General features: G+C 58.4%; 1 protein-coding gene across 1 annotated transcript; it reads right to left on the bottom strand.

Annotated features, from left to right (window-relative positions):
- Window positions 1–1,230: 1,230 nt before the first annotated feature.
- Window positions 1,231–10,730, bottom strand: LANCL2 (LanC like glutathione S-transferase 2). Its single transcript, XM_084896478.1, has 9 exons — window positions 10,440–10,730; window positions 7,756–7,873; window positions 7,105–7,312; window positions 6,208–6,355; window positions 5,097–5,243; window positions 4,031–4,213; window positions 3,398–3,574; window positions 2,889–2,961; window positions 1,231–2,195 (listed from the first exon to the last, which is right to left on the bottom strand). Exons 1-9 carry the CDS (start codon window positions 10,644–10,646, stop codon window positions 2,092–2,094), a joined length of 1,365 nt encoding a protein of 454 aa, XP_084752604.1. The 5' UTR covers window positions 10,647–10,730; the 3' UTR covers window positions 1,231–2,091.
- Window positions 10,731–12,023: the final 1,293 nt, after the last annotated feature.

The raw sequence follows: 12,023 nt of genomic DNA, 5'->3' as shown, positions 1-12,023 counted from the left end.
CCTACCTAACCCTGACCTTGACCCTGACTGTGCCTGACTGTGACCCTGACTATGCCTGACCCTGGCCCATGCCACGTCCCCTCCACCTGCTGGCACCCAATGGGGAGGAGGAGGGTGTGAGGCCGCCTGGCCGAGAGCAAACCTGTGAGTGTGACTCCTGAGTATTGTACCGGCAGCTTCCCTGTCCCTCACGTGTCAGCCCAAGACAAGGCCAACAAGAGCCTTGTCATACATGGAGGGTGCGCAGTGACCAAGGTCACCCTGTTTGGGAACATGCGGCCAGGACACGCCCCTCTGGCTGGGAGGCCGAGTCCTGTGCAGCCCCCAGGCCTCCCCGGGACACGCGACAGCACAGGCCACCGCCTCGTGGGCCGAGGGACCCCGTGAGCGGCTGTGTGGGTGCGGCTGTGGACCCCGTGCGCGGCTGTGTGTGGGTGCGGCTGTGGACCCCGTGAGCGGCTGTGTGTGGGTGCGGCTGTGGACCCCGTGCGCGGCTGTGTGTGGGTGCGGCTGTGTGTGGGTGCGGCTGTGTGTGGGTGCGGCTGTGGACCCCGTGAGCGGCTGTGTGTGGGTGCGGCTGTGGACCCCGTGCGCGGCTGTGTGTGGGTGCGGCTGTGGACCCCGTGCGCGGCTGTGTGTGGATGGGGCGGGAGCAGGTTGACGGTTGGGCTCTCCAGATGCATGTCCTCCGGGTGACAGGGCCTGGCTGCCCAGGAAGCCCCTTAAAAACATCCCTGGGGATCTGTGACCAGGGATGTCACCAGCCCCACGTGGGAACAGATGTGACTCGGACACAGTGGCTATGTGAAGGCTGAGCCGTCACATTCATCAGGCTGGCCTGGGGCGCTCAGCCTCGCCAGGAGGGCCGTGACCTGCCTTCCGTGCTGACCCCCTCTGTGAGGGCACAGGGGCTGCTGGTGGCCAGACAGGCCCAGGCCTGGGGCCTCGGTGTCTCCCGAACCCCGCCTCACGCGCAGGTGAGCCGTTCCAGACCAGCCGTCCCGAGGGAAACCTGCTACCCACGGAGCCCAGTGGCAGGACTGGGGGCACGCACGCTCACCCAGAGCCGTGCCCGTTTACACGCACATGCCCGCCAGGTTCTCATTGGACTGTGTTTCCCGTGTGGACACGTGAAGACCAGCACGTTCATGCTTAACATGCGTCATCATGATCCTGTCATCCCCCAGTGAACAAAGCACAGGACGCATGGATCCCGAGCGGATGCCTAGATAACGGACCAAGTTTGACAGTTTAATTGCAGGGACACGGGACAGAGACCTGCCTGCCGGTCGCCTTCTGGAACTTTACTCACGGAACTTAAAGCCACACACACAAGGCGGACGGACGGGGAGCCGCGGACTGCCCACGCCGGGCCCTGACACACAGCTGTCACAGAAGGTTCACCTGCAGCCGCCCGGGTCCCGAGGCCACGCTGCTGAGAGGCACCGGCTGCTCAAACCACCGGGGCGAGCCGGGCCGGTGGCTCAGTGGCTGGAGCGTCATTCTCGTACATCCAAAGGCTGCGGGTTCGAGTCCCTGTCAGGGCACGTGTGGGAGGCAATCTCTCTCCTCACCTCTCCTCTCTCTCTCAGCCAGTAAAACAGATCCTCAGGTAAGGATGTAAAGAAAATAAAACAACAACAACAACAACAAACACCGAGGTGAGCACTGAACCCTGGAGGGAAGGCTGAGCCCTGGACCCCTGCAGCCGAACCTTCTCACCGGCTCCGCTTCCGGTCCCGGAGCCCTTCCCTCCTGCCGGAGGCGCAGCGTGCGGTGGGGGTGTGGGCCCGCTGCCCTGCCGGGAAGTGACTCACAGAGAAGGGGCTGCCACCTCCCAGGGGCCAGCTCCGTGCGAGGGCACAGAGGGCCTTCTGCCTAGCACAGCTGAAACCCACACAGCAAACACCAGGGACATGCAAACGCGCGGGAGCTGGGTGAGGACGGCGTGGCCGGGGTGGGGCTGTGACGGGCGTGACGGGAGCGGCCACTCGGCGCCAGGTCCAGGGCCTCTGCACACAGGCCCGGCTTCCCGTCAGGCACCGAGCAGTCTCGTGGCTTTTGGTCCAGACGGGGCTCTGAGGAGTCTTTTTACATCTTTTTATCCGTCTGCGAAGGGCTAAGTTCAAACGCCGGGAACCGGGATGTCTCGGGGGTCAGGACGTCGGAGAGAAAGTGGATCGCACCAGCCATGCCTGCAATCAAGGGGTCCTTTACGAAGGGCACTGGGCGGGACACAGCCCCTGACCCTGCTGGTCAGGAGCCACCCGAGGCAGCGGTCACAAACAGCACACATGCTTGTACACACACACTTGCACACGCACACACACACATCCCCCAGGGCGCTCTGTAGGCTATTTTGCTTTCTCGGGTTATGGTCACATGCTGTGCCTGCAGCAGACTTACCACTGTTTTCCACTTCCTGTCATTGCTCTTGTTTTCCAGAACTTTCTTCAATATTCTCATAACTTTTCCCAACTACCACTATTTCCAGCTACTAATGCTTTTTTAAATACCAATATTGATCAGTCACATTTGTTTATGTAACTGAAGTGATTGGATACATGTAAGCAGCTAACTAACGAGGTCCTGTGGCAGAGCATGGCACACACAGCACCGCCCAGGGAGCAGAGCAGGAAGGCAGCCTGTCCTCGTTGCCAAGCAGCAAGCGCCCTGCTGTCTGCATTTGCTTCACAAGAGACCAAACACGGGAGACAGTCACAGGAGCACCAGGCGGGCAGCAGGGAGACTAATGTAACTCAGCCACGAATCCTGAGTGAGGACTGATGGCTGTGGGGTCATCGCTGGAGCAGGAGCAGGAGCAGAGGCACTGGTGCCGGTCCCGCAGAGAGGGGCCGCTCCCGCCCCCACACCCGGGGCCCCCTCACCTTCGAAGAGGGAGTAGGGTCTGTCGGGGATGCGGCATCCGTGGGCACCGTAGTCCAGACACCACTCTGCAAACTAAGGAGACATTGCTTGTCAAGGCTGAGAGGTCACCCAGGAGGCAGCAAAGCAGACACTCGATGACCTCCCCCAGGGACCCCCCGCCCCCCCATGCCAAGGCCAGGAGGCTGCACCCAGTGCAGAGGGCGGGGCGTGGGCTCTGTGCTGGGCCCTGTCCGCCTCCTCTCAGTGGGGTGTCTGCTGTAGAGCCGCCACCCAGGCTGAGCCTGGGGATTGGGGGGGGTGCGGGCGGGCGGGTAGAAGAAGGGGAAGGGAGGGGGGAGGGAGGGGGGAGGTGTCCCTGATGGGGACCAGCTGAGCCGCGGGGAGAGGAGAGGCGGGCAGGGCGAGGGGCTCGGGAACAGGAGTGGGTCTGACTCCGGGGCGCGGTGGACGGGGCAGGACGGGCTGTGCCGGAGGGAGGAGGGGAGCTGTGCTGTCCGGCAGAGCTCGCCTTGCAGGCGCGGTAGAGGTGCCTCCTGTCCTGGGTGAGGTGGTACAGGGACAGGAAGGAGTAGCCGTTGCCGGCCGTGCCGTGGCAGAGCCCGTAGCCCTTGCGCAGCAGGCCGCGCTGCCAGATGACGTCGCTGCACTCCACGGCGTCCTTCAGGTACTTCTCCTCCTTGAACACCTGGTGGGAGGAGGCGGGAGGAGGCTCAGGGGGCCAGCGAGACCTGCCCGTCCCCTCAGGAGCCACAGGACGCTCGGCAGCCTGGGGGCCTGGACAGACAGCCACCCCTCCTGACGGCCCTGGACAGACACACCCTCCTCCTGACAGCACCCCTCCTCCTGCTGGCCCTGGACAGACACACCCTCCTGACGGCCCTGGGCAGATCACAGTCCCTCCTCCTGATGGCCCTGGACAGACACACCCTCCTCCTGACGGCCCTGGGCAGACACACTCCCTTCTCCTGACGGCCCTGGGCAGACACACTCCCTCCTCCTGACGGCCCTGGGCAGACACACTCCCTCCTCCTGCAGCAGCTCCTACAGCCTCAGTCTGTTCTGTGTCCCCGTCCCCCTTGCACCTGACCACAGGAGCTGCTGACGGAGGCCACGGAGGAGCGGGAGGGGAGGAGGCACTGGCCTTGTGCGCCTGCATCAGCATGTGGATGACCCCCGAGGCCCCGTGGCACCAGTGGACCAGCCGGTCCGTTTCGTTGCTCAGCGACGACGGGTAATTGCCGGAGCGGAAGCGCTTGTGGCGGACGTAGTCAATGCTGGGCTTCACCGCCGCGGCCAGCGTCTCCTGGTCCACTTTTGCTGCTGGCTTCAAGCAAACAAAATACAACACTTAACCTACTTTCCTAAGTGTCTTCTTTTCCTTCAGAAAACCTCTCTCTATGGCTAATGTCAATTACCTGGGATACTGAGAAGCACATAAAATTAGAATCGATTCAGTTATTGGGTTAATTAAGTCCAGGGCACATCTTCCACCCATTTAAGTATAAACCTCACAGAAACGTTCAGGATAATGTCTGACCACACCTCTCGGCACCGTGAATAAATATCAAGTTAACACGTAAAGTTAACACAGAGAGCTGGCCTGTCTGTTTCTTTTTTAAATATATATATTTTCATTGATTTCAGAGACTGATGTCCCAGTCTGGTGTATTTTTTTTTTACATTCACACACTGAAACATTTTATCTCTTTCTGTATATTGGTAATGATAAAGCTTAAAATGCTTACTCTATGAAACCGCACACGTGAGGAATATACATAAATGATTTATCTTACAGAAACTAAAGGTGAAAACGTCTTCCACACCCTGAGCTCAGGGTGTGGCAGCCAGGCTCTCCCTCAGCTGGGCACTGTGCGTCTCACAGAGAACGATGACCCACCACGCCCGTGTCTCACCCAGACCGGTGGGCACAGGGCCCGGGGGCTCGCGGGAGCTCTGCCCAATGGGGACAGGGACTCCTCCGCAGCAGCAGGCCCCCACCGGCCAGTGGGCGGAGAACCCGATCTGCGCAGACTTCCTGCGACCGAGCTCCGGCGCTCACTGCTGGGTGAGTGCAGCAGGCTGAGGGGTCCTGGCTCAGAGGGCCTTATTGCAGCCTGCCTGGTCTGTGGCCACGTTTAGCTCCGTTTTCCTAGCCGACCTCCTGCTTTATGTCCGCCCGCGTGGTCAGTGTTTAGAGCGTCTCCCACCTGCATCAGCATGTAGTAGATGCCGGCCATGCCGTGGGCGGCCCCCACGTACTGCTTCCGGTGCCACTGGTACAGCAGGGGGCAGCGCTCCGCCTTCCGCTCCTCCCTCGACAGAGCCTTGCCCGACTCAATGATAGCAGTGACGACCTGCAGAGATAAGACACAGCTTACGTCTGGAAAACTTACATGTGTCCTGTTTTACTGATACCACTAACAGCATGTGCTTAGATATCTTCATCATCCATAAATCTCTAAGCACTCAGCAACCAGCACTGTTCTTCATTTTGTAAATTAACAAATATAGGCAGAGAGAAATCAGTAGACAATCGTAGAGCAGAAAAAGTCAAACCACCAAACCAAAACTTTTATGCATAATAAGTTTCCTATAAAAATATTCTTCTTAGTTGCTTTGTAGCTGCAATGTTTTCCCAAAAAGACTGGTGACCTCCCATAAAATGCTGCAGGAATGGCTGTGTGTGGGAAAAGCTGCATGAACTGGCTGTGTGTGGGAAAAGCTAGTGACATGAGGTTGCTGTGACATGCAGAGCCTTAGTTAGATAAAAAGAAGACCTGAATGGCTGTACTGAGGCTGGAGTGCAGATCCTGCCTGGCTCTAACATCCTGACTCCCGTCACACTTCTGGTCCCTTTGGTACAAGTTTAGCTGGGCCTCCTGGCCTCTTAACCCCGTGGCTGAGTTGTGTGTGTGGGATGGGAGCAGAGCTGAGAGGAGCAGCTTCTTGTTCTTGGCCTGACAAGGAAGCTGCCCATCCTCCACTCACTCACTTGTCCCCGGGCACAGGTGCTCACCCAGCCTGGGCCATGCCGACAAGGGCACGGCCCCAGGATGTGGGCAAACAAGATAGAGGGACCGCCCACCGGCTCAGACATCTCCTCAAAGGCAAACATGCTACCTTCCTGAAGCTGGGGCTGTTTTATTCTAGTGAAAACACTGACTGGACACAGGTCTAAGAGGAGTACAGGTTAAAAACCCCCACACGTTCCTGGAAGACGCAGGAAGGAGCTACGCATTAGCTACGATCTGCTTTTAGAAGTTACTGTTCTTAAGGCAGAGAGCAGGCCCGAATGGGCGGGGTGCGAGGAGACCCTACCTCTCTGACCGCCGACTCAGACACGGTGCCCGGCCCGATCTCCGTGTTCAGGTAGAGGAGGGCGTACAGGTACCCGGCCCGGCCGTAGAGCAGCTCGTCGGGGAGGTCCGAGTCTTGGCAGACGATGGATTTCTGGAGCTGCAAAAGTCTACCCAACGAGAAAGTGTCTTTTCCCAGGGAAGGTCCTGGCTACCTTCCTGAAACTGTGATTAACTGTTGGTTATTTTCAACTTAAATGGTTTAAAGAAATACCAAAAACCAGAAAAGAAAACCTTTTCCATTTCACTCATTTCTCGCTCAGATATTACAGTGAGTAACAAAACATCGTTATGGTCAAAATGTCTACCGTACATCTACCCTACGCCATGGAAGAGAAGATACTCAATTTTGAAATTCAGAATTAGAAGAAAGTGAATTGTCTGTCGTTCAGTAAACAGGAACAGCCCAGCCTGAGCTGGGGACCACGGCCTCGGCAGTGAGCGCTGGACTCTGCTTCTCCAGGGAAGAACAGAAGCCGACAGATGCACAAAACGTGGATGCTCTACCTGTCCCACTGCCATGGAACCGAGAACAACTTCCTCACCCTAGGTCTGAGGCATACAGGCACCTTTCCGTGCACCGAAGGCGCCAAAAGTTACACAGAAAAATGATGAAAGTAACGCAAAGAAACACGTGTCCTGTCCCCTGCTTGCCCCCCTCTCTCCCCACGTTAAGGCCAGCACAGTGTGGGTAGAAAGGAGCACACGATCCCACACCTGCTCAGAATTCACACACCGACTCTCCACTGCTCGGGGAGGTCTGTAGCCGGTGAGTTAACAATGGCTTCCTTTTGGACACCTTCTGACAGCAGGGCCTCCCGCTGAGAGTCCGGAGGAGACCTCAGCGTTCAGCACTCACTTTGCGATGCACTCCTGGGACTCGCCGTCGCTCCTGAGCCTGTGGTACACCACCGCGCCCACGGCCAGCGGCCCCGCGTCTCCGCAGAGGAAGGTGACCCTGCGGCCGCTCAGGTTCCGAAGCGTCCTCTTGACGTAATCCAGGGACCGCAGCAGGTGGGTCTGGTCACCCGTCACCCGGTGCAGCTGCAGGTACAGCAGTGCTATGCCTGGGAATGCCGGGAAGAGCGTTAACCCCTCCCTGCACCGTTAGGGCACTGCTTTACATTTACGTGAAAACTACAGAACACCTGTACTTCTGAACGGCAACAGGATAGATAGACTTACAAAAAAACTCAGGGTAGTAAAAAGGCAGCACAAACACTGGTCTGGGGCAAGCCTGCTCTTAGCACCCATTTCTGTAGTCGCCGTACATTAGGGCAAATCACGTGACAGACACGTAGCAGATGACATGTCAAGCTTCCAACTTGCAGGCAAAATGTTTTAGAAATAAAGTTCTAAAGCATCTCCTCTGGGAAGACAGTTCAAAACCTCATGGGAAGGGTACAGAGCTTCACCATTTTACAGGAGAAAGACTTTTACACCCAAGTCTTAGGTACCATCATCTAAGAATAGAACACAGTAGTCACCCCCCCTCGCACCCAGCTCTCACCTGTCCAGCCAGTGTAAGCAGAGCAGTCATGTGGGTCGGCCGTCTTCAGTCCTTCTTCCATCTGCTGAAGCAGATCTTTGATTTTGGTCTGGATCCGCCTTGTGAAGGTGGGAATGATCTGAGAACCAGAGGACATCGATATAAACGGCACAGGAGCAGGACAATGTTGTGATAAATCCGTTACCAGTCTAAGTCGTGAGAACGTCAATAGACGGAAGCTACACTGCCTGGCCCATTTTAACGCTTCGCAGGTTGGAGAGTGTGTCTTGGCTTATTAAGGTAAGTTTTTAAATGAGATAATGCCCCCCCCCCCCCCACGATAAGCCTTAGGTAGGATTACACAAAAGAAGTTGCAGAACCAAAGGAACAAAACCATTGAAAGGTGGTAGATTTGACTACACAGATGTTTTAACTTCTCTAAGTTAAAGGGAATAAGAAAGATGGTTTAAAGGTTAATGACAAAAACCTGCAGACACAGACAACAGCATGGTGGTCACCAGAGGGTGCAAAGGGGATGGGGCAGGTAGGAGAGGGTAAAGGTTGGGGGGAGTTGGGGGAAACCAGGCCAGCAAGGGGGGGGGCAGTAAGGGGCAACCAGCTCAGCGGGGGGGGGGGGGGTGGTGGTGGGGGGTAGGGGGGGCAGTTGGGTGTGACCAGACTGACAGGCAGAGGCAATTAGGGGTGATCAGGCTGTCAGGCAGGTGAGCAGTTAGGAGCCAGCAGTCCCGGATTGTGAAAGGAACGTCCGAATGCCGGTTTAGGCCCAATCCCAGATTGGAGAGGGTGCAGGCTGGGCTGAGGGGAATTTTGTGCACCAGGCCTCTAGTTTTAACAATAAAATGTAGTAATCAGCCAATCATAAAGTATCTCTATGGAAGATAGTGGAACTTAATCCATCTTCATTTTATCTTGTGACTTTCCCCTTTTAACATCACAGCCCGCCCCTCCTTCATGTCTAAGAACACAATTCCCACTTGCCCTTTCCTCCCGAAAGCACGCACACCCACTAGCACCGTCCCGCCCTGCGAGTTCACTGTCTCACTGCACGGAGAGAAATACAAGCCGCATGAATCACTGGTGCTTTAACTTCCTTTTCACCAATCCCTTCGGTATAGGCACGCGTGAGCAAAAGCAGGTTTACAGTGGTTCGCATAGAAACATATATAATCAGTAACAAGTAACAACACAAGAATAAACATTGTTTTGTGAACTCACAGCTGTAAACCCACTTTTGCCCAGCCCTGTAGCTGGGGTAAAAATCACATTCACTACCGTATTTTCCGGCATATAAGACGACCCCCTAATTTCACAGTTAAAACATAGGTTTAGGCCTATATTCGCTGTATAAGACTACCTCCCCCTTCCGAGGCAACAACATGTACACTGTGTTCTAGTAAAAAGCCTGCTCAGATTGGCCGGAGTCAGAGCGGCGGTCTATTAAAAAAAGAACTGGTGTTGCCTCGGAAGTGGCGAATATAGGCCTAAACCTATGTTTTAACTGTAAAATTAGGGGGTCGTCTTATACGTCGGAAATACGGTACATACAAAGGGTAAAAAGAAAGAAAAAAGTCATTTTCATGGTCAGCGTTTCTCTCAGTGTGTGGGCAGAAATGAAACAGCGGCTCCAGCCCCTTGACTGTTCCCACGGAGGCTCCGCCGAGTGGGGGGCTCGCTTCCCGCACCCTCACCAACCTTGGCAGTGGTTGAGAGCTACTGGTGGCAAGCATGAGCGTTTGCCAGCGGTCAGTATAAACTTTTTACTGTAAAAATGTGAACCCTGCCCTAACTGGTGTGGCTCAGTCGATAGAGCAGCGACTTGCAGACTGAAAGGACCCAGGTTCAATTCCCATCAAGGGCATGTACCTTGGTGGCGGGCACATCCCCAGTGAGGGGTGTGCAGGAGGCAGCTGATCAATGTTTCTAACTCTCTATCCTTCTCCCTTCCTCTCTGTAAAAAACCAATAAAATACATATTTTTAAAAACGTGAGCCCGCAGAAACTGGTTTGACTCAGTGGATGGAGTGTCGGCCTGCAGACTGAAGGGTACCAGGTACGAATCCGGTCAAGGGCATGTACCTTGGTGGCGGGCACATCCCCAGTGAGGGGTGTGCAGGAGGCAGCTGATCGATGTTTCTCTCTCATTGATGTTTCTGACTCTCTATCCCTCTCCCTTCCTCTCTAAAAAAATCAATAAAATATATATATTTTAAAAAACGTGAACCCTAAGCGACACATATAACGTGCAAACAGAGGATGCCGGCGGCCCGGGAACACCGGAGCCGGTTCGCAGCGCGCGTTGGCTCCTGCAGGCAGTGAAGGGCATCGCTGCCATCCAACCAGCGCCTTCGCCCCGCCGGCCCCGAGCAGACCCTCCGCCGGGCACTTCCAAGGCTGAGGGCCCGGGGCGCCAGGCGGGGAAGGCGGCCCCACCTGGCAGGGCCCGCCCGCCTGGGGCTGGCGGCCAGGAGGGACCCACAGGGCGGAAGGACCTGCTCCCCGAGCCTGGCCCAGGCGGGACGCGGGCCGGTCCAGCGCGCGGCGCAGGTGGGCGGGGCCGGTGACGTCAGCGCGCAGAGGGCGGATCGATGACATCAGCCCGCTGTGGGCGGGGCGGGTGGACGCTACCACCGCCCGGCTCCCCCCGCCCGGCGCGGCCCAGGCCCGGCCTCGGCGCCGCCGCTCACCTTCCCGTCGTCGTGAAACGGGAGGCCGAGCCCGTCGGGGGCGGGCGCGGGGCTGGCGTCGTCCGCGTCCTCGGCCGCGGCGGAGGCGGCGGCGTCGGCGCAGGCGGCGGCCTCGTAGTCCGGGAAGCGGTTGGCGAACGCGCGCTCCTCCATCTCCGCCTCGGCGCCCAGGTGCAGGCGCAGCCGCTTGGACATGGTCTCGCCCATCGCCGCGCGCCGGGGCCGCGCGGGCGGACGGATCGCGCGCGGGGACAAACCTCCGGCGCGGGCGGCGTTCGCCGGCCGGTTCCTAGGCGGGCGGCGGGCCGCGGGCGCGGGGGCCTGGGCGCGGGGCCGCGCGCCGGCACATCGGCCCCGGCGGCGCGCCCCCCGGGGGCCCGCCCGGCCGGACGCTGCTGCCGGGGCGGCGGGGCCCCGCGGGACGCCGGGCGGCTCCGAGCCCGGCCCCGGCCGCCCGCCCGGTGCCTGTGCCGCCCGGTGCCTCGCCGCCGCCGGGGCCCCGGCTGGAAGCGCCGCCCGCGGGAGCCTGGAGCGGGCGCGCCGTCATGCACGGCGCCCGGGCGCGCCGGCACCGCCCCGCATGTCCTCCCGCCGGGCGGGGGCCCGGGCCCGGGGCAGCGCCGGTTCCGATCCCGGAGAAACTCCTCCAGGAAAGGCCGAACAGCCCCGCCGCCGCGGACGGAGCCGGGAGCGCGCGGCCCCTCCTCTCCCGCCGCTGGGAGGGGGTCGGGGGAGGAGCCTCCGGCCTGTCTGGCTCTGTCTCTCTCTCCCAAAACCTCTTCTTTCCAGCCCCTTTGTTTGGAATGAGCGTGTGTCTTCGTTAACCGGACATACGCGGGAGCCTATTTAACCCGAATCTCCCGGCGCCGCCGGGGGTTCTCGGACGTTAACGGCCCGGCAGCTGTCAGCTGTCAGCGGAGGACCCGCCTTCCCTCCGCGGACAGGGCTGCTGCTCTGTCCTGCTGCTTCCATCCTTTTAACCACATCGATGCAGCGATTTCTCCTCCTTTTAGGGAAATATTTCACATTTTTCTCCCCCATTTAAACAGCCATTGAACGCCCGTGGGTGCCAGGCGATGACGGCACAGATGGAAGGGACTCCCATGGGGTGGGGGAGAGGGAGGGGTTACAGGACACACCGTGTGGGGCCTTTTCTGGAGCCCAGCAAGGGGCACATGGACACGGATAGGGACAAGGGGCACATGGACACAGACAGGGACAAGGGGCACATGGACACAGGGACAGTGTGGCGGAAAGCGGGTCCCAGCCCCGGGAAGGCGGGCGGAGGCCTGGCTCCCCTCGCAGGAGGCTGACAGTGTCCCGGAATCATCCTAAAGGGGTTACTGAGCCCATGTCCCCAGGGCTGAAGGGAGCAGCTGGTGCCACAGGGACCTGCTAAGGAGGCATCATGGAGGCCCCGCCCACTTTCCTGCCTCTCTCTCTCTCTCTCTTAAAAATATATATTTTTTTGTTTTTTACAGAGGAAGGGAGAGGGATAGAGAGTAACATCAATGAGAGAGAAATATCCATCAGCTGCCTCCTGCATGCCCCCCACTGGGGATGTGCCCGCAACCAAGGAACATG

The sequence above is a fragment of the Pipistrellus hanaki genome, assembly GCF_964339955.1.
Source record: "Pipistrellus hanaki genome assembly, chromosome: 10".
NCBI lineage: Eukaryota > Metazoa > Chordata > Mammalia > Chiroptera > Vespertilionidae > Pipistrellus > Pipistrellus hanaki.
This window is presented reverse-complemented; position numbering and strand designations above follow the sequence as displayed.